This window comes from Mirounga leonina, unplaced genomic scaffold (genome assembly GCF_011800145.1).
Source record: "Mirounga leonina isolate KUSES-001 unplaced genomic scaffold, KU_Mleo_1.0 Mir_129, whole genome shotgun sequence".
NCBI lineage: Eukaryota > Metazoa > Chordata > Mammalia > Carnivora > Phocidae > Mirounga > Mirounga leonina.
In genome coordinates, this window is record NW_023270323.1 from 37,814,187 (window position 1) to 37,834,024 (window position 19,838).

Below are 19,838 nucleotides of genomic sequence, written 5' to 3' on the forward strand. Positions count from 1 at the left end.
CCATACAGTGTTATTACAGTATTATTGACTCTATTCCCTGTGCTGTACTTTTTTTTTTTTTTTTTTTAAGATTATTTATTTATTTGACAGGGAGAGACATGGTGAGAGAAGGAACACAAGTAGGGGGAGTGGGAGAGGGAGAAGCAGGCTTCCTACTGAGCAGGGAGCCCGATGTGGGGCTCAATCCCAGGAACCTGGGATCATGACCTGAGCCGAAGGCAGACGCTTAACGACTGAGCCACCCAGGCGCCCCTGTGCTGTACTTTTTATTCCCATGACTTATTTTGTAACTGGCAGTTTGTACACATTACTTCCCTTCACCTAGCTCACTCATCCTCCCACTCCCCTCCCCTCTGGCAACTACCAGTTTATTCTTTGTATTTATGAGTCTGTTTTGTTTTGTGTTTTAGATTTCACATATAAATGTAATCATATGGAATTTGTCTTTGTCTGACTTATTTCACCCAGCATGATACCCTCTAGGTTCATCCATGTTGTCAAGATTGGCAAGATTTCATTCTTTTTTATGGCTGAGTAATATTTCACTGTACACACACACACACACACACACACACACACTCACACCACATCTTTATCCATTCATCTATATCGATAGGCCCCTAGGTTGTTTCTCTGTCTTGGCTGTTGTAAATACTGATGCATGAACATAGGGGTGTACATATCTTTTTGAGTTATAACCTATTCACAGTTACATACTCTAATTAATATATATACTAAATATTAAGAGTAGCCTTTTTTATTACTTTATAATAGAAAATGAATCCTCAATTTTTTTCCCCCGTGTTTCTTTTTTAGAAGGAAGCTTCACATGTGCCCCAGCTATTTGCTTGAAAATAATGTTTCAGCCCTGGGTACAAACCAAAACATTTGAATTCTCTATGATAACCCACAGTGTTCCTCAACATTACTATGTTTGTAGAAGTAAATTTTTTGAAAACTAATGACTGTTTATTTTTCCTTCCACCCAAGGAGAAGTACAAATGTCTACCACAAGACGAAAACGTATTATGTTATGTTGTTTACCGTAAGCTGTAGTAAAATGAGCTCGATTGTTGACAGGTATGTTTTTAAAGACGCTTTATTTTGAATCCTATAAAGCTATTTTAAAATTTATTATTAGAGTAATGGTCTGTATCAAACTGATAAAAGGAGTTTCATGTTTAAACATAATTCCTATTACATTCAATTTCCATATTGAGCAAACAGTGTAATAGTAAGACATATTGATATTATCTATAGCCAAAGTCAGCAGCATATGGTTTGTGTCCTAAACAGATCTTGAACTGTAATTTTGAGTATTTGGTCAGAGCTCCTCTGAAAGAAATTGCGGCAGTGGCAAATGCTTCCTTGGCATCTTATGGAATCTATTTCCTTATGTCTTGTTTTTTTTCTCCTTATCTATTGGTGCTAACTCCATCCCTTTAAGCATTTAGCATTTGTGATTGATAAGTGGTAACTATAATTAGGACTTTATTAGTTAAGATTATAGTCTTTAAATCATACTCTTACGAGGAGGATAAACCTTGTTTCTTTGATTTTAAGACTTTTTTGTTTGTTTGTTTACATTTTAACACCTCTGACACTGAGCTTCATCTTACAATTGCCTTATCGTAGTTTAATTGGTAGCATTTTTTTTCCATCTTGGTGGCATATAAAATACTCATAAGTCTATAAAGATCAATGGTGTTTTTAATTTGATGAAATACAGTAACATATTTTAAGCTCTTACTCTTTGACAGCTCTGTTGTCAAGTACTTTTTATATGTTACTTCATTTAACCTCATAATAATCCATGAGATTTTACAGCTGAGGAAATGATAGGTCAGGGAGGTTGAATAACTTGTTTGAGGTCACATAATTAAGTGTTGAGCTGGAATTATGACCTGTGTTGGTCTGTCTGACACTGAAGTTCCTTCATTTTTATTGTAGTGTACTGTGTGATTCTTCCATAGGGGATTCTTTAAGAGTTTTGTAGCTAGAGTTGTATACAGAAGTGATTGACCTTTGACATCTGGGGCCAGCCTATCTCCCTTTCCTGTGAGATAAACAGTGAAGATATATACTCTACCAGAACTTAAGACCTAAGGGGCAAGGAGTTTCCTTAGAGAGGCCTGCCTGCAGCACTGCCATAGATTGGGGCTATGCCATATTTTCAGGTGGGCTCTATGTATAGTTGTCTCCTCAGAAAGGGTGTTCCTTCAGTGCTCCTAAGAGATTAAATATGTGGTATTATGCTTCTCGATGATTGCCAATTCCCATTCTAGACAATATGATATCTAGAGATAACGTCTGTGTTCAGACAGAAGCAGTGACTCTTAATATGAGTTCATTATCTGTGGGAATATCATGAAAGTTATGGACTCTCTCCTCAATAACATGCATATACATACAAAAGTTTTCATAAATTGCAGAACACACATGGAACCCTGAAAGTCCAGACATGGAGCTCTATAATACAAGATTTGCAGATGTTCTCAGCAGTTGGTCCAACAGGCACTATATATGCCTTTATAGGCCACAGAAAGGTGTGGTTAAAGTAGTGAATAGTGAATTTATGAATTCATATGAAATTATTTAATATTGCTACTTAGGTTAAGGAGTTAGCCACCAGTGCTCTTGATTTCATTTGTTAGAATGCTATTCCCCCAGATCTTCCCATAACCAACCCCTCTTGTCACTTAGATCTCAGTTTAAATGTCCGAACCTCAGCAGGTCCTTCCCTAACCACTCGGATTAAAGTAACATCGCAGTAAATAAAAAATCACCCCTTTTTAAAAAATATAAAACTTTCCATCATATATTCCCTTCTTGATTTTTTTCGTTCTGCTAGAAAATAAGCTGTAGGAGAGCAGGGATTTCTGTGTTTGATTAACTGCTTTAATGCTCTGTAATCTTGTCCAGAACAGAGCCTGGCACATGAGTATTAATAAGTATTTGTCAAATGAATTAGTAATGAATGAAATGTGTTAATATAAGTTAAATGCTAGATACTGTGCTGTTTATGAATGATTTCTGGTTTTATAACATGAATGTCTCAAAATAAATTTTTTAAGCTGTGCTCTTATATGACAAATACACTGACTTTCTGTAGGTTTCATTGATTACTAACAGTTTGAAACAAGGTATTAACCTCTGATTAAACTAAATTCTGGTTTAGCATGTCATATATATAGTACATAAGTAGTTTTAAAATTCACATTTGTGATAAACTTTTAAAAAATATAATTAAACATGGATAAACTTTAATTTTCTAATACTTGTTAGAAAACAGGTTAGCAGTTAATTGAGTTTGAATTTGTACAGTCCTTTAACTCTACAAAAAATCCTAGGATGTAACTAATTTGATTCACATGTCATTTTGGAATTGCTGTTGCTTAATGAGTTTGCTCTTATTTTCTCTATCCACTTTCTTTTTTCTTTTAGAGAAGATGGTAGTATTTTTGATGGGTTGGTGGAAGAAGATGACAAGGACAAAGCAAAAAGGTAGTTCAACTTAAGATGTAAAATAGTAAATAAATGAATAAATAAGTAAATGTAAAAGTAAATAAATCATAAATCAGTGATTTCCAAAAGCTGTCTGTCTTAAGAACTTAGATGTATTAGCAAGGTGGAAAAGCTTAGATTATCAGTATGCAGTTTATAATTTAAATAAAAGTATCCTGTAAAAGTGCTCATCTCATCACATATTATGAGTATATAATATCTATAAGACATCACTAAGGATGTTAACTTTCATCACTCGGCTAAGGTAGGGTTTGCCAGATTCACCATTATAGTTACTCTTTTCCGCTTGACTTACTCTGTTCTTTGGTAGCAAGTTATTTAGTGTAGCCCACCTTCAGAGTAGGAATGGGGGGAATTAAGCTCCACCTCCCATAGGAGGGGGTATCTACACACATTTGGAATATTTCTGTAAAAACATTGTTTCCCATTTTTTTTATGTCTGTATGGACTCATGTGTTTATTTTATACTCTAGGTTATATACTCCACTGCTGTCTTAGTTTGTTGCTCAAATTGTTTCAGCTTTGGCGATTGGGAGTTCTTTCAGGCTAGGCCCCTGTGACCTCCACATGCCTCCATTCTCCCATAGAAGGGAAAGTAGACAGTGGGAAAAGGGAGGGAAGACTTGTTGGAGAGGTATCCTCAAGTAGGTGAGGGAATGGGATCTAGAGCCATGGTGGTACTGATGGGGGCTTCTACCTTAAATAGGAGTGTTGGCAGTTAATTAGAGTATCAGGAGGGGGAGGGTCCAGGTAGCATTATAGCAAAGTTTATAGTCCCTCAGAATGAGTAGTAAACACTTTCTGGGTTTTTTTTTCTCCAGCTGTGTTGAACCATGTGGGTGCTTAGACAAGGGTAGTGGTTGTTGTATTATACACAGATAACAAATATAAACATGTAATAAGTAATAGTTCTTACATGTCTGTATTTAGCAAAAAAATGGGGGGGGGACTGGGATATGAAAAATACAATAACCAGGTAAGTTGCTGAATACTTTAATGAATGATTAAAATATATATAAGAAGAAGATTTTGAGGAAAACTATACAATGTATTCAAGGAAATAAAAAGACCTGGATTTGAAGCTAAAAATATGTAGGACAACCCCTTATCCCTTAACTTCAATCTGGTGAAGGAAAGTTCTTCAGTCTTGCCTGAATGAAGAGGTAGAACTGTAAGGAATTGCCTTGGACAGTCTTAAAGGCCAAGTTTATAGATGGATAAGGTAAGCTAAGTGTATTCTATTTTTGAAGACTCTGAAAGTTTGATAATGTTTTTAGGGAACCAGAAATACTGTGGCTCTGGAAGACATTGGAGAAAAAGAAAGAACCTCACTATACTGTCAGAATTAAGGAGGACCACAGTGAGCTCTGACTAAAACAATGATGAGTTCAAGTACCTTAGTGTTGAATCAAGAACAAAGGGGGTTTTATACCCATCCTCAAAATGAAACATCTGTGGCCTGTTCTCAGTGAAGTCATCACAAGGGCTGAGAAGTTCCAGACTAAATGTAATATGAAGTGAAGTTGGCTTTAGTGGTTGTGATCCAGTGATAGAGTTGGCAATATGTGATTTCTGTATGTTTTCTTCCCCTGGAATAAAAATGGCTGAGTTGAATTATTACTTCATGGTAGCTGTTTGGCACTGGGCATGTTCTCCTTTGTGCCTGAGTTGTCACCTGTAAAATGAAAAGTGGTAAGAAAGTCTACCTCATAGGAATGAATGAGATTTCATAAGTGCCTGTAGTAGTGCCTAGCACATCAGTAGTATGCAGTGAGTACTGACTTTTATTTTTATCCCAATTCATGTGTTCAGATACTTCATACATGCTAATTCTCAAATGCTTATTTCTTACTCTTTTATAGAGGAATATAACTAGATCTGCATATCTAAGCCTCTTGTGTATATCTTTTAAAATGTGAAACAGGCAATTTCATTGTATCTAAATTCTCTCCAAGCCATCTGTCCACCAAAACCGGTATCACATGTTTTTATTTCACATTAATAAACAGCATTATCAGTAACTTGGGAATCCTCTTAGGTTTCCCTTTTGCTTCCCACTGCAAACCAGGTCTGATTTACCTAAAACGGATAGTTCTGTGTCTTAACCCTCAAACCCACACTACTCTGTTAACACCGACACTGCCATGGTTTATAGGCTAGGATGTTGTACTTGCCTCCTAAATGGTCATGTGGTGTCCAGGCTTGTTTGCCATACAGTAAGTTTTCAAGAGTATTTGCTAAATGAATTTGTTTCACCAAGCATTGATCCTTTCATCACTCTGATGCCAGAGTGGTCTTATTAACAAGCAGTTCTGTTCCCATCATTTTTTTGCTTTAAAACATTTCAGTGCCTTCCCATGACTTTCAGAATTAAAATCCTTTTATGTAACATAAAAACTTCATGATTTTTTCCAGCATTTATGTCTCCCCCCCCCCCCCAGCTCTAGCATACTGGGGTACAGAAAGCCTACTCATTGGCCATGTTAGCGAGATTGAACTACTTGTGATAGGTTTTCATTCCTGTACAAGTTTCCTGTACCTGCGGTGCCTTGCATACACTCCACTACTGTCCTTTTCTCACTCAGCCTTCGTGACTCAGTTCAGCGCATGAGAATGCCATCTCTGGTTCCTCTGAATTTCCGTAGGAATTGGATAAATTTCTTGAAAGAGCTTGTCTTTTCCCAGTATCCCTAGCCTTTATTAGCATAGTCTCTGTTATTATAGCAAGCACTCACTGTTTGATGAAGGAGTGATTTTTAGTATCTATTATGTTTCTTAAGAGGTTTGAACCATTGTATTTTTTCCCAGTACTAATATAGAATAAATGCTTCTTTGTTACTGAAAACCAAAAAATAAATAAAATTATCCTCTGACCTTTTGGGAAATGAGTATACATTGCTTAAACAAAAACTGAATTAGAAAATCTAACTTCACAAAGTAGACAATTAGAGGTATTATAGAATGATTAATTACTATATAAATAATTGTATTTACTGTCTGAAGGTCTTGGTGCCACTTGATATTTACTGGTTAGCTGCTTCACATACAACAGTACTCATTATTCATTTGGCATGCATATTTTGAGTGCTTACTGTTTGTTAGTTGTTACCCTTAAGTACTTAGATGAAAAAATTGGGGCTCTGTTATCAAGGTGTACACAGCCTAATGGAGAGAGAGAGATATGCAAACAAATGGTTATAGCTCCGTGCGGGAGCCTGGCATACAGGAAGAAAGAGGAAGACTATATGGATAAGCCTGAGGGTAGAGAGATTTTCATTTTTAGATTTGTTTGTAATTTAAAACTTACAGGAGATGGGTAACTTTCTCCTAACTAGTAATTTTGAATAATTTGTATTTATACATTATATGCAGTTCCACAAATGTATCTCAGTAATATTCATAATAACCTAATAAGGAAAATACATATTCCTGGTAAATATTAGATTAAATAAAACCTGAGATTTGAATGAGGTTTGTCTTACTGGCATTTTCCTAAGAACATGTTTCCCAAATGCTTAGTATGTAAGTTCTTCACTGATAAGCTGAGAAGAAAATTAACTGTACATTGTTGGTAACCCGTGGATAAATACTTATTACCACCTATATTGATGGAAGTACATGGTATGTAGTTGTATCCAAAGTGAGCATTGTATTAAACTATGTGTGTAATCAAATGGATTGTTTGAAAGCTGCTTAATTTTTTTTTTCCATCAGAGTATCTAGAAACAAATCTGAAAAGAAACGTAGAGATCAATTTAATGTTCTCATTAAAGAACTGGGATCCATGCTTCCTGGTAATGCTAGGAAGATGGACAAATCTACTGTTCTGCAGAAGAGCATTGATTTTTTACGAAAACATAAAGGTAAAATTTTAACTTTATAAGACGGATTTTTTAAATAACAGAGTCTCCCTTAAAGCATAATGTGATAGAATCTTGACAGTGATTCTTAAAATTGGATGCTTCCTCACCTTTTCTTGAGAGAAAGAAATCAATTGCCTTTTTAAAGGTTTCCTGAGATGTTCTTTATTTCATTCAACAAACATTTATTTAGTGCCTACTAAATCCTATATTCTTGGGGTGCAGAGTAGCAGTCCTGGCCCTCAGTTAACTCAAGCCAAGGAAGACAAACATGTAAACAGCTAATTTACAATGCAGATACTTAAAACATGAGTAGTGTTTGTAAACCATAAACTTGCCGTGAGAACACAGAGGGAAAAAAATGTGTCAGGAAAGCCTTAAAAATGGTTGATTTTTCAGCTGAGTCCTCCTTTTAGATTAAATAAGGAGAACAGCATTTCACCTGGAGGAAATAGGAAATAGTGTGTGCAAAAGCAGAAAAGCAGGGAGGGTTCAGTGTATTTGGAGCATAGTTGGAGTTGGAAACTTATGGGTATATTTCAAAGAAAGGCAAGAACCGCATCATGAGGGCCTTGTATGCCATTTTAAAAGATGATTTCAGTGTATGTCTAGGAAATAAACACTTTATAAAATAAAGTGATTTTTTTTTTTTAAAGATTTTATTTATTTATTTGACAGAGAAATAGACAGAAGAGCACAAGCAGAGGGAGTGGCAGAGGGAGAGGGAGAAGCAGGCTCTGCACTGAGCAGGGAACCCGATGCGGGACTCGATCCCAGGACCCTGAGATCATGACCTGAGCTGAAGGCAGATGCTTAACCAACTGAGCCACCCAGGCGCCCTAAAATAAAGTGATTATTAATCGAAGAAAATCATTTTGACTAAATGAGTCATGAACAATTTAAAGAACATTGAGTATTTTGGTAACAGAGATAATAGATGAAAAACGTGTAGAAGGACCTTTCCTTTTCCAGATGCAAATGAAACCGCAAAACTTCTCCGAAGGAGAATTTGTAACTAGTACTTTTATTCACTCCTCCAGGGCTTACTGAGTCATGCATTACCAGGCTGGTTTATGCTCCACCACCTCTTTGAAATTATTTTTGTTAATTTCACAAATGCCAGCAGCCCCACCTGTTCTGCTGCCAATCAAACAATAGCAATAGCTTTTTCTTATACCTAATGCACTGGAAATCTTTTTTTAAAGGATTTATTTATTTATTACAGAGAGAGAGTGTGTGAATGCGGGGGGAGGCACAGAGGGAGAGAGAGAATCCCCAAGCAAGCTCCGTGCTTAGCGTGGAGCCAGATTCGGAGCTCGATCCTAGGATCCTGAGATCATGACCTGAGCTGAAATCAGGAGTCCGATGCTTAACCCATTGAGCCACCCAGGTGCCCCTGCACTGGAAATCTTAATCCATCCGCCACTGGCTTTTTTCCCCCCTTGGCCTGTGTTATACTGCACTTCTTCTTTCACCTCCCATTCCTAACTGAACTCTTTCTTTTTTTCCCCCCAGATATCTTTTGTGCTTTTGCTTTCTCTAGACTCTTTTCCTTGGTTATCTCATTCCATAGCTTCAACTATTGCCTCTCTATTAAACTACCATATCTGTATTTTTAGATGCAAATTTGTCAGTCTTTTGTTTCCAGATAACTTCTAGATCTTTCTTTTGCATGTGCTCAAACTCTGTGCATCTGAAACTGTGAATTCATTTTCATTTTGTCAAGTCACCTCTTTCTCTCAACTTCCTTTTTACATTTTTACAACAGTACCCTTTCAGGCCCTAGGACTCAAGCCTGAAAAGACTTTCAGATTTTTTTCACCTTTCTTAGTACTGTATCACAGTTGCCAAATTCTGTTGATTCTTCTGTAAATGTGTCAAAATCACTTGTCTTCATTTTTATTGTCATCAGTATCATTACATTTTACCTCTGCAAATAGTATTCTCACTAACCTTAGTGTCCCTTGTTAGCACACTCAATCCCCTCAGACACTGCAGTTCAATAAATGATTGCTGGATGAAATGAAATCGTATGAATGCATTTGCCCCTGATAATAGAGGATTAATTCTGGCATTTAAGTAGGTCAGTTGTTTTGTTTTGTTTTGTTTTGTTTTGTTTTCAAAATTGGGTATATAATTCTCACAAAAGAAAAATTTACCTTAAATTGAAAGGGAGTTTTTAAATACTTTTATTAGTACTCTAAGCCTGTGTAACTAAACTTGATGGATTTGCTTGTGGATTTAAATTCTTTTTCTCAGTGTATATAATTGGTGTGAATTTGAAAAACATGACTGTATTCCACAGAATTAGTAGCTAGACTTCTTGGTTACTCATCATATTGTAGTACAGGCATTTCCAATATGCCAAATGTTGGGTGACAATTTAATATCCTGTGTTTACATATCTGGTAATACAAAATCCAAAACAGCTTATTAGTCCCTACTTTTCACTGCAAAGTAGAATATATTTTGTAAAGTAAAATCTATGTTATAGATTTTTATTTTGCTTGGTTGAATATGTCTACATTTAAAAATGGAAAAAATATTTATTACCTAATAGTTCATGTTTCATCATTTATAAATAGCTTTCTCGTAACTAAATCCATTAGAAAAATGTTGCAAAATAAACTAATAATTTTGTTAAAATGTGTGCACCAAGCCAGGGATTTCCAGATTTTTGACCAGTTCCCTACCACTAAGAAAACATTCAGGAGGACACTAAGCAAAATCACTCTGGGATTATTACTTTAAAGTTTTTCCCCAAATTTTAGTCTCCTTGATTAGTTCAGAATAGAGCACCTCAGATTGGAAGGCATCTTTCTGCCTGGTACTAGGCAACCCTAAAGTCGTCTTAGTTAAAAGCAGACTGACTGACTGACCTCCTTGGCTCCTTTCCTCCAGAGTCATGTCCTTACGACTGCGCTAGCTACATTCCACCATTTGAATGTCAAGAGAAGGATGAGAAGAAAGAATTTCTTTCTAATGCTTGATACTAATATGCTTGTTCTGGTTCTTATTTGGTCATTATGTCAAGCAGGAAGCAGTCTCAGGCTTTCAGCAGTACAGGCTGTCAAAGCTCCCCAAAGAAAAACCAGAGACTGGTTATTTCCAAGAGACGAAATCCAAGGAGATAACTTGCCACATTAGTCCATGTATTTCATCATACCCAAGCCTGCGCCTCCTGATACCTACCTAAACCAATGAATGTTATTGCCTGTGGTTCTCATCTTAAATAGGGAGGAGAGAAGGCAACTTGTTGGACTTTGGTACCACCCCTTACCCCTACCCTGTGTTTGGAGTATGCCACTAATGTGTCAAATAATCTTTACAGAAATCACTGCACAGTCAGATGCCAGTGAAATTCGACAGGACTGGAAACCTACATTCCTTAGTAATGAAGAATTTACACAATTAATGTTAGAGGTATGTCTGCATTTGATTTTTGAAAAGTTTTATTTTCCTTGAAAAAGATATCGTTGAGGTGACGAATTTTAGTATGGTTTTAACAATATTAATTTAATATCGAAAAGTCTTGATTCATTGTAAATCAATAAACTATATCTTCAATTAAAATTATTATAAGTAAATAGTACTATATGGTAAGGTAATGTTAAATTTTCATATTTTTTAGTATTATATGATTTTCGAGAGGCTTAATAAAGGTCAGAAACCTATAGCTATCAAGTTCTTTACCTGAGGCCACTAACAACATTCAAATGAAGAATAATGTATTTTATTCATCACATGTTAAATATTATTTATGAGGGGCACCTGGCTGGCTCAGTCAGTAAAGCATGCGACTCTTGATCTCAGGGTCATGAGTTCGAGCCCCATGTTAGGTGTAGAGATTACTTAAAAATAAATCTTTAAAGATTTTTATTTATTTATTTATTAGAGAGAGAGAGAGAGACAGCAAGAGAGGGAACACAAGCAGGGGGAGTGGGAGAGGGAGAGAAGCAGGCTTCCCACAGAGCAGGGAGCCCGATGTGGGGCTCGAACCCAGGATCCTGGGATCATGACCTGAGCCGAAGGCAGATTGAGCCACCCTGGTGCTCCCCAAGGATCTTTTTTAACAAATTGAAATTCACCTAAACCCACAAATATAAAATGATAATAAATGAAGTATTTTGAAAATACTAAACCATTGAAATATACATCGAAAGGCAACCCTTCTTAATTCAAGTAGAAACTTTTAAAAGGAAATGTTCTGTAACAAAATTATTTTTGAAAACAATTCAGAACATACTTGCTTATAATTGAAAACCCTTAATACCTCATACAGTCAATTATAAAATTCACAAAAATTTTGAGTCACTCATATCTATCAATTTTACTTTTCTACTTTTTAATCGTTTCCTTTGTAGAATAATATAGGTATCATCTCTGTACACAAAATACACAGATCAGTATCAAATTTCCAGAAAAACTTAGGAAACAGAGGTGGTATACGTTGGCAGTAATAGTTAAGGATAAGAAAAATAAACACTTAACAAAGCAGACATAGAGCTGAGGAAAGCAGTCGAGGTAGGGATGTTAGAGGTTGTTAAATAATTTACATCTCTTACCCTGTTTGTTTGGATATATTATTTTAGACTGTAAGCAATTATCTGTGTCATGTATGTATGTGTAATGACCATATAGCAAGTGTCTTTGTATATCAACTAAAGTCTAAAGCAACATAAAGTATTTTGCAAATTAACGAGTTATTTTTCTGTTGATACTTTAGATGGAACAGTTAATTGCTGGATGATTAAATACATATTCAGCAGAAATGTTACCATATGAAAATTTGCTGGACTATATATGTATTTATAGCTGTGCTTAAAATCTGAAAAATAACTGAGCGCTTTTCACATATTAACTCAGTGAATGCTCACAATAATCTTATGAAGTAGATTCTGTTAGTATCCCTTTCTTACTTTCCTTGGATGAGGAAATCGAGGAACAAAGGGATTATGTTACCCAAAGTAACAGAGTAAGTAGCTCAGCTAGGATTCCCTGCAGCCTCTGATTTCCATGGCCTGCGCCTCTGTGCACACTGCCACTCATGAAACTAGTGAAAGCTAGCCAAAGAACAGACCTTTTAGCTTAAAAACCAGCAATTAGCTCTTTAAATTAGTGGACACTTTAGTTATAAACCAAATAATAGTTTCTGATTTTAAGGTTTTTTCCTCTAAAAGGTAAGTGTTCTTCTATAACAAAATTATTTTATTACTTCTAAAGTTCATAAAAGAGTGGTCTATAATAGCCTTCTGATCATCTACTCATCACTAAACTCATTGACGTCAAAAATTATCTTGTTAGATATAAGTAATGTATTTATGAAAGAGTACACATAAACTACTGTCTAAACGGAGAAAGGAAATAGCTCATTTAATCACTCCTTAATTTATATTTTATGATTATAATCTCAGTGCAGTGGTTTAATAAGATCTTACATGTTAATCATAAACTACCCGCTCTGCTTTATTGGTGTGAAAAATTTCTTATAAATTCACAGATTTGTATAATATCTTCACTTATTTCTTAATACCTTAATGAAGGTAAATTCACTAATAGGCTAAACAGAGAAGGATTGTCTCCAAATTTTTTTTTTTTTACTATTTGTCAAGACACAGGTAGTACATACGTAGATAACTATAAAAAATAAATAAATCTAGGGATTAGAACATTGTAATATGCAACAGAGAAAACTTGAACATATTAAAAATTTTGGAAATATAAATTGTCTTATTATCCTTACAGCTTTTAAGATTACATTCCTAAAAAGTGTTACATTTATTTATTTATTAATATGTTGAGGACATTTTTGCATTTTAATGAATATTAACAACTATTATATATTCTATATATTAACTACATATACAATATATCTACTACTATATATTAGCTGCTATATATTATATATATTCTAACATTAATATGCCAAGATATGTACAAGATAGGAGGAGGATATGTATAAATGTGTGTATATATTACAACCTTGATCCAACTAACCTAGTTGTATTACTGTTGGCCACTTGTGTTGATCAGATTACGGATAGGCAGTCCTGATACCATTTTCAGCAGAATTTTAAATATAGGCTCTATCTTGGAATATTAGAGCTGATAGTAGAAGGTATTAAATCATTCAGCTCATTTTATGGATGAGGCCCAGAGAAGTTGCAACTTGTCCAAGGTCAGGTAGCTAATTAATGAAAGAACTGGGAAACTTACAATTTATGTGTTGGCTCTTTCTCACCTTTCCTCCACTGCCACCTGTCTGGCTCCCTTTTATCTTTGTTGGAATATTCCTTTTTATCCTTGGGAGAGAAGGGGGTAGCTTGAGAGTAGTCAGGGAAATCAGGACGATTTATCCTCATCAGATCTTTCTACAAAGTTTTATCTGTGTGAAGTAATTTCCTAGTATGTAGCTCATTCCCCTTGGCAGCTGGCCACTCTCTCCAGTAATTTACAAGGGAAGGGCTAGTGCCCTGTCAGCCTTATCTTAGATACAGATCCATAAAAAGGTACTGTCCCTTTCTCTAGAACTTCCATTTTAAGTTTTTATTTTAATTCCAGTTAGTTAACATATAGTGTTGTATTAGTTTCAGGTGTACAATATAGTGATTCAGGAATTGCATACATCACCTATTACTCATCACAAGTGTACTCCTTAGTCGCTGTCACCTGTTGAACCCATCCCCCTACCCACCTCTCCTCTGGTAACCATCAGTTTGTTCTCAAGAGTCTGTTTCTTGGTCTGTCTCATTTTTTCTCCTTTGCTCATTTGTTTTGTTTCTTAAATACCACATGTCAGTGAAATCATATGGTATTTGTCTTTGACTGACTTACTTCACTTAGCATTATACTCTGCAGCTCCATCCATGTTGTTGCAAATGGCAAGATTTCATTCTTTTTTATGGCTGAGTAATATTTCATTGTGTATTTCTGCGTGTGTGTCTGTGACAATAGTTTATTTTTGCTTTTGTTTCTCTTGCCTCAGGGGACCTATCTAGAAAAAGTTGCTATTGCTGATGTCAGAGAAGTTGCTACCTATGCTCTCTTCTAGGGTTTTTGTGGTTTCAGGTCTCATATTTGGGTCTTTAATCCATTTCAAATTTATTTTTGGGTATGGTGTAAGAAAATGGTCTGGTTTCATTCTTTTGCATGTTGTTGTCCAGTTTTTCCAACAACATTTGTTGAAGAGACTGTTTCACATTGGATATTCTAGGTTTATTCCCAGGTATCTTATGGGTTTTGGTGCAATTGTAAATGGGATTGACTCCTTAAATTCTCTTTCTTCAGTCTCATTTTTGGTGTATAGAGATGCAACTGATTTCTGAGCATCGATTTTATATCCTGCCACTTTGCTGAATTCCTGTATGAGTTCTGGCAATTTTGGGGTGGAGTCTTTTGGGTTTTCCACAGAGTATCATGTCATCTGTGAAGAGTGAGAGTTTGACTTCTTTGCCAATTTCAGATGCCTTTTATTTCTGAATAAAAGGCATTGTTGTTGTCTGATTGCTGAGGCTAGGATTTCTAGTACTATGCTGAACAACAGTGGTGAGAGTGGACATCCGTGCCGTGTTCCTGACCTTAAGGGAAAAGCGCTCAGTTTTTCCCCATTGAGAATGATATTCGCTGTGGGCTTTTGCATATGGCTTTTATGATATTGAAGTATGTTGCCTCTGTCCCTACACTGTGAAGAGTTTTAATCAAGAAAGGATGCAGTACTTTGTCCAATGCTTTTTCTGCATCTATTGAGAGGATCATATGGTTCTTGTCCTTTCTTTTATTAATGTGGTGTATCACATTGATTGATTTGCAGATGTTGAACCAACCTTGCAGCTCAGGAATAAATCCCACTTGGTGGTGGTGAATAATCCTTTTAATGTACTATTGGATCCTATTGCCTAGTATCTTGGTGAGATTTTTGGCATCCATGTTCATCGGGGATATTGGTCTGTAATTCTCCCTTTTGGTGGGGTCTTTGTTGGTTTTGGGATCAAGGTAATGCTGGCCTCATAGAAAGAGTTTGGAAGTTTTCCTTCTTCCATTTTGATTTTTTGAAACATCTTCAGAATAGGTATTAATTCTTCTTTAAATGTTTGGTAGAGTTCCTCTGGGAAGCCATCCAGCCCTGGACTCTCGTGTGTTGGGAGATTTTTGATTACTGCTTTGATTTCCTTGCTGGTTATGGGTCCGTTCAGGTTTTCTGTTTCTTTCTGTTTCAGTTTTGGTAGTTTATACGTCTCTGGGAATGCATCCATTTCTTCCAGATTGTCTGATTTGTTGGCATATAGTTGCTCATGATATGTTCTTATAATTGTTTGTATTTCCTCGGTGTTTGTTGTAATCTCTTCTCTTTCATTCATGGTTTCTTTGGGTCCTTACTCTTTTCTTTTGGGTAAGTCTGGCCAGGGGTTTATCAGTCTTATTAATTCTTTCACAGAACCAGCTCCTAGTTTCGTTGGTCTGTTCTACTGTTCTTTTGGTTTCTGTTTCATTGATTTCTGCTCAATCTTTATTATTTCTCTCCTCCTGCTATGTTTATGCATTATTTGCTGTTCTTTCTCCAGCTCCTTTAGGTGTAGGGTTGGGTTGTGTATTTTTTTTTTTTTTTAAGATTTTATTTATTTATTTGACAGAGACACAGCGAGAGAGGGAACACAAGCAGGCTTCCTGTGGAGCAGGGAGCCTGATGTGTGGGGCTGGATCCCAGGACCCTGGGATCATGACCTGAACCGAAGGCAGACACTTAATGACTGAGCCACCCAGGTGCCCCTGGGTTGTGTATTTGAGACCTTTCTTGTTTCTTGAGAAAGGCTTGTATTGCTATATACTTTCCTCTTAGGACTGTCTTTGCTGCATCCCAAAGATTTCAAACAGTTGGGTTTTCATTTTCATTTGTTTCCATGAATTTTTTAAAATTCTTTTTAAATTTCCTGGTTGACCCATTCATTCTTTAGTAGGATGGTCGTTAGCCTCCATGTATTTGAGTTCTTTCCAACTTTCCTCTTGTGGTTGAGTTCCAGTTTCAAAGCATTGTGGTCCGAAAATATACAGGGAATGATCTCAGTCTTTTGGTTCTGGTGGAGACCTGATTTGTGACCCAGGATATGATCGATTCTAGAGAATGTTCCATGTGCACTCGAGAAGAATGTGTATTCTGTTGCTTTAGGATGGAATGCTCTGAATATATCGGTGAAGTCCATCTGGTCCAGTGTGTGTGTCATTCAAAGCCCTTGTTTCCTTGTTGATCTTTTGCTTAGATGATCTGTCCATTTCAGTGAGGGGGGTGTTAAAATCCCCTACTATTATTGTATTATTGTTGATGTGTTTCTTTGATTTTGTTATTAATTGGCTTCTGTAAATGGCTGCTCCCATGTTAAGGGCATAAATATTTACAGTTGTTAGCTCTTGTTGGATAGACCCTTTAAGTATGATACAGTCTCCTTTCTCATCTTTTATTACAGTCTTTGGTTTAAAATCTAATTTGTCTCATATAAGGATTGCCACCCCAGCTTTCTTTTGGTGTCCATTAGCATGGTAAATGGTTTTCTACCCCCTCACTTTCAATCTGGAGGTGTCTTTGGGTCTAAAATGAGTCTCTTGCAGATAGCATATCCACGGGTCTTGCTTTTTTATCCAGTCTGATACCCTGTGTCTTTTGATTGGGGCATTTAGCCCATTTACAATTGGGGTAACTATTGAAAGATGAATTTAGTGCCATTGTATTGCCTGTAAGGTGACTGTTACTGTATATTGTCTGTGTTCCTTTCTGGTCTGTGTTACTTTTAGGCTCTTTCTTTTCTTAGAGGATCTCTTTCAATATTTCTTGCAGGGTTGATTTAGTGATTGCAAATTCTTTTAGTTTCTATTTGTCCTGGAAGCTTTTTATCTCTCCTTCTATTTTGAATGACATCCTAGCTGGATAAAGTATTCTTGGTTGCATATTTTTCTCATTTAGCACCTCGAATTTATCATGCCTGTACTTTCTGGCCTGCCAGGTCTCCGTGGATAGGTCTGCTGCCAATCTAATGTTTCTACCTTTGTAGGTTACAGACTTTTGTCCAAGCTGCTTTCAGGTGTTGACCTATTTTTATTGATTTTGAGGTGATTCTCTGTGCCTCCTGGATTATGATGCCTGTTCCCTTCCTCAGATTATGGAAGTTCTCTGCTATAATTTGCTCCAATATACCTTCTGCGCCTCTCTCTCTCTCCCCTCTTCTTCTGGGATCCCAATTATTCTAATATTGTTTCACTTTATGTTATCACTTATCTCTCTAATTCTTCCCTTGTGATCCAGTAGTTTATCTCTTTTTCTCAGCTTCTTTATTCTCCATTGTTTGGTCTTCTATATCACTAATTCTCTTTTGTGCCTCATTTATCCTAGCAGTTAGAGCTTCCATTTTTTATTGCATTTGTGATAGCCTTTTTGATTTTAACTTGGCTAGATTTCAGTTCTTTTATTTCTCCAGAAAGGGATTCTCTAGTGTCTCAAGCCTAGCTAGTTTCTTTATAATCGTTATTCTGAATAACTCTAGTTCTGACATCTTACTCATGTCCATATTTATTAGGTCCCTGGCAGTCAGTACTGCCTCTTGTTCTCTTTGTTGAGGTGAGTTTTTCTGTTTTGTCATTCTGTCCAGAGAACTGATGAGCAAGAGAACAAAATATTGAAAGGGCAACAACAACCCCAGAGAAATATACACTAAACAAATTAGAAGAGACCCAAAACCAGAGGGGGTGGGGTGGAGAATATAATCAGACAGGTGAGCCAAATAGAGCAATATGCTGGATTCTGTGTGTAGTTTGGTCTGTTTTCTTAGAAAACTAGATCCCAAAACTGTAACAAAAGAAAAACTTGTATGTGTACAGTAATAAAATTAAATACAGTGAATGGATAGAATGTAACTGTAAAAATGGAAATTAAAAAAGAAGAAAAAACAAAGAGAAAAAAACCAACAACAATTAAAAAAAAAAAGGAAAGAATATAAACAGGTGAACAGAAGAGAGCAATATACTATCTCCTGAGAGTATTTTGGTCAGTTTTTTAGAGGAAACCACATCTCAAAATTGTAAAGAAAGAGAAACTTATATATACAAAAATAAAACTACATTGAGAGGATAGAATGTAAATGTAAAGGTGAAAATTAAAAAAAAAAAAAAAGAAGAAGAAAAATGACAATATGATCAGGCAAATGAATAGATCCATACACGAGTTTGGGTGTATTTTGGTCTATTAGAAGAAACTGCATCCCAAGATTTTAAAGAAAGAAAAACTTCTATATATACAAAAATAAGGTTAAATACAATGAAAGGCTAGAATGTGACTGTAAAAATGAAAATTAAAAGATTTTAAAAGAAGGTTGATAAAATAAGTTGGTTGAAAAAGGAAAGAAGAAAAGTTTTAAAGAAGAAGAAAAATAAAATTTAAAAAATTAAAGTTGAAAGACTAAAGAATCATGAGAAAAAAGCCATGAGTTTTGTGTGCTGTATTCCCCTTGTGCTGGAGTTGTGCAGTTCTCATTGATTGGTAAACTAGGTCTTGGCTGGATGATGTTCTTTCGGGGGAGGGACCTGTTGCATTGACTCTCAAATGTCTTTGCCGGAGGCCGAATTGCCCCGCCCTTGCCAGGGGCCAGGCTAAGTAATGTGCTCGGGTTTGCTCTATGTGGCTGTTGTTCCTTGAAGGCTTTCCCTGCAACTTTAGGGGATGAGAATGAAAATGGCGGCCTCCTCATCTCTCCCTGGAGCCTAGAGCTCGGGGCCCCACTTCTCAGTGTGCCCTCAGACAAAAGCAGTCAATCACTCCTGTTTCCCTAGTCTTTGGCTGGCTGCACTCCGTGCTCACCTGGCCTGTGGCCGAGTTGTTTCTGTCTCTGGCACAGGACCCCATTTGGAGTCTCCAAACCCAGCAGACTCCTGTGGCAGGCTCCTGCGCCGCTCCTCCTGGGAGAGGAAGAGGGGGGTCTCACCACAGTTCTGCCATTTGTTGGCAGGGGCCCAGCTGTGCCCCGGATCATGGTTTGTGGCAGCCCTGAGTGGAGAACCCACTCCTGGGCTCACTCTTTGCGGCTGGCTTCCCTGCTCTGATACCTGGGAGCTCTGCTGCACTCAGACACCTGCGGTCTTCCTGTGACCCCTGAGGATCCTGAGACCACACTGCCCCAGCAAGGGTTCCACCCTCTGGTTAGTCGCCTGAGCGAAGTCCTTCAGCAGAGCAGACTTCTAAAAGTTCTGATTTTGTGCTCCGCTGCTCTATCACTTGCTGGTAGCTGGCTGACAGGCTCTCTCCCCCTGCGGTCTGTCTTCCCATATATCACCTCAGATTCACTTCTCTGCACCTCCTACTTTACAGAAAGTGGTTGCTTTTCTATTCCTGGAGTTGTAGCTATTCTTTTCTTAGATCTCCAGTTGAGTTTGCAGGTGTTCAGAATGGTTTGATAGCTATCTAGCTGAATTTCT

The 19,838-nt window shown here is 36.7% G+C and overlaps 1 protein-coding gene across 12 annotated transcripts in view; it reads left to right on the forward strand.

Annotated features, from left to right (window-relative positions):
- The window catches only part of CLOCK (clock circadian regulator), a 142,496-nt gene that overhangs the window by 65,782 nt on the left and 56,876 nt on the right, over nucleotides 1–19,838 (forward strand). For 10 of the 12 annotated variants that reach the window (XM_035004951.1, XM_035004950.1, XM_035004943.1 and 7 more), the window contains 4 exons: nucleotides 991–1,080; nucleotides 3,445–3,504; nucleotides 7,240–7,388; nucleotides 10,717–10,808. In XM_035004951.1, coding sequence (XP_034860842.1) covers nucleotides 1,034–1,080; nucleotides 3,445–3,504; nucleotides 7,240–7,388; nucleotides 10,717–10,808 — 348 coding nt within the window. In that variant the 5' untranslated portion in view covers nucleotides 991–1,033. Of the gene's footprint in view, nucleotides 1–990; nucleotides 1,081–3,444; nucleotides 3,505–4,582; nucleotides 4,748–4,802; nucleotides 7,389–10,716; nucleotides 10,809–19,838 lie in introns of those variants that run through there. The other 2 variants (XM_035004954.1, XM_035004953.1) reach the window with 2 other exon arrangements.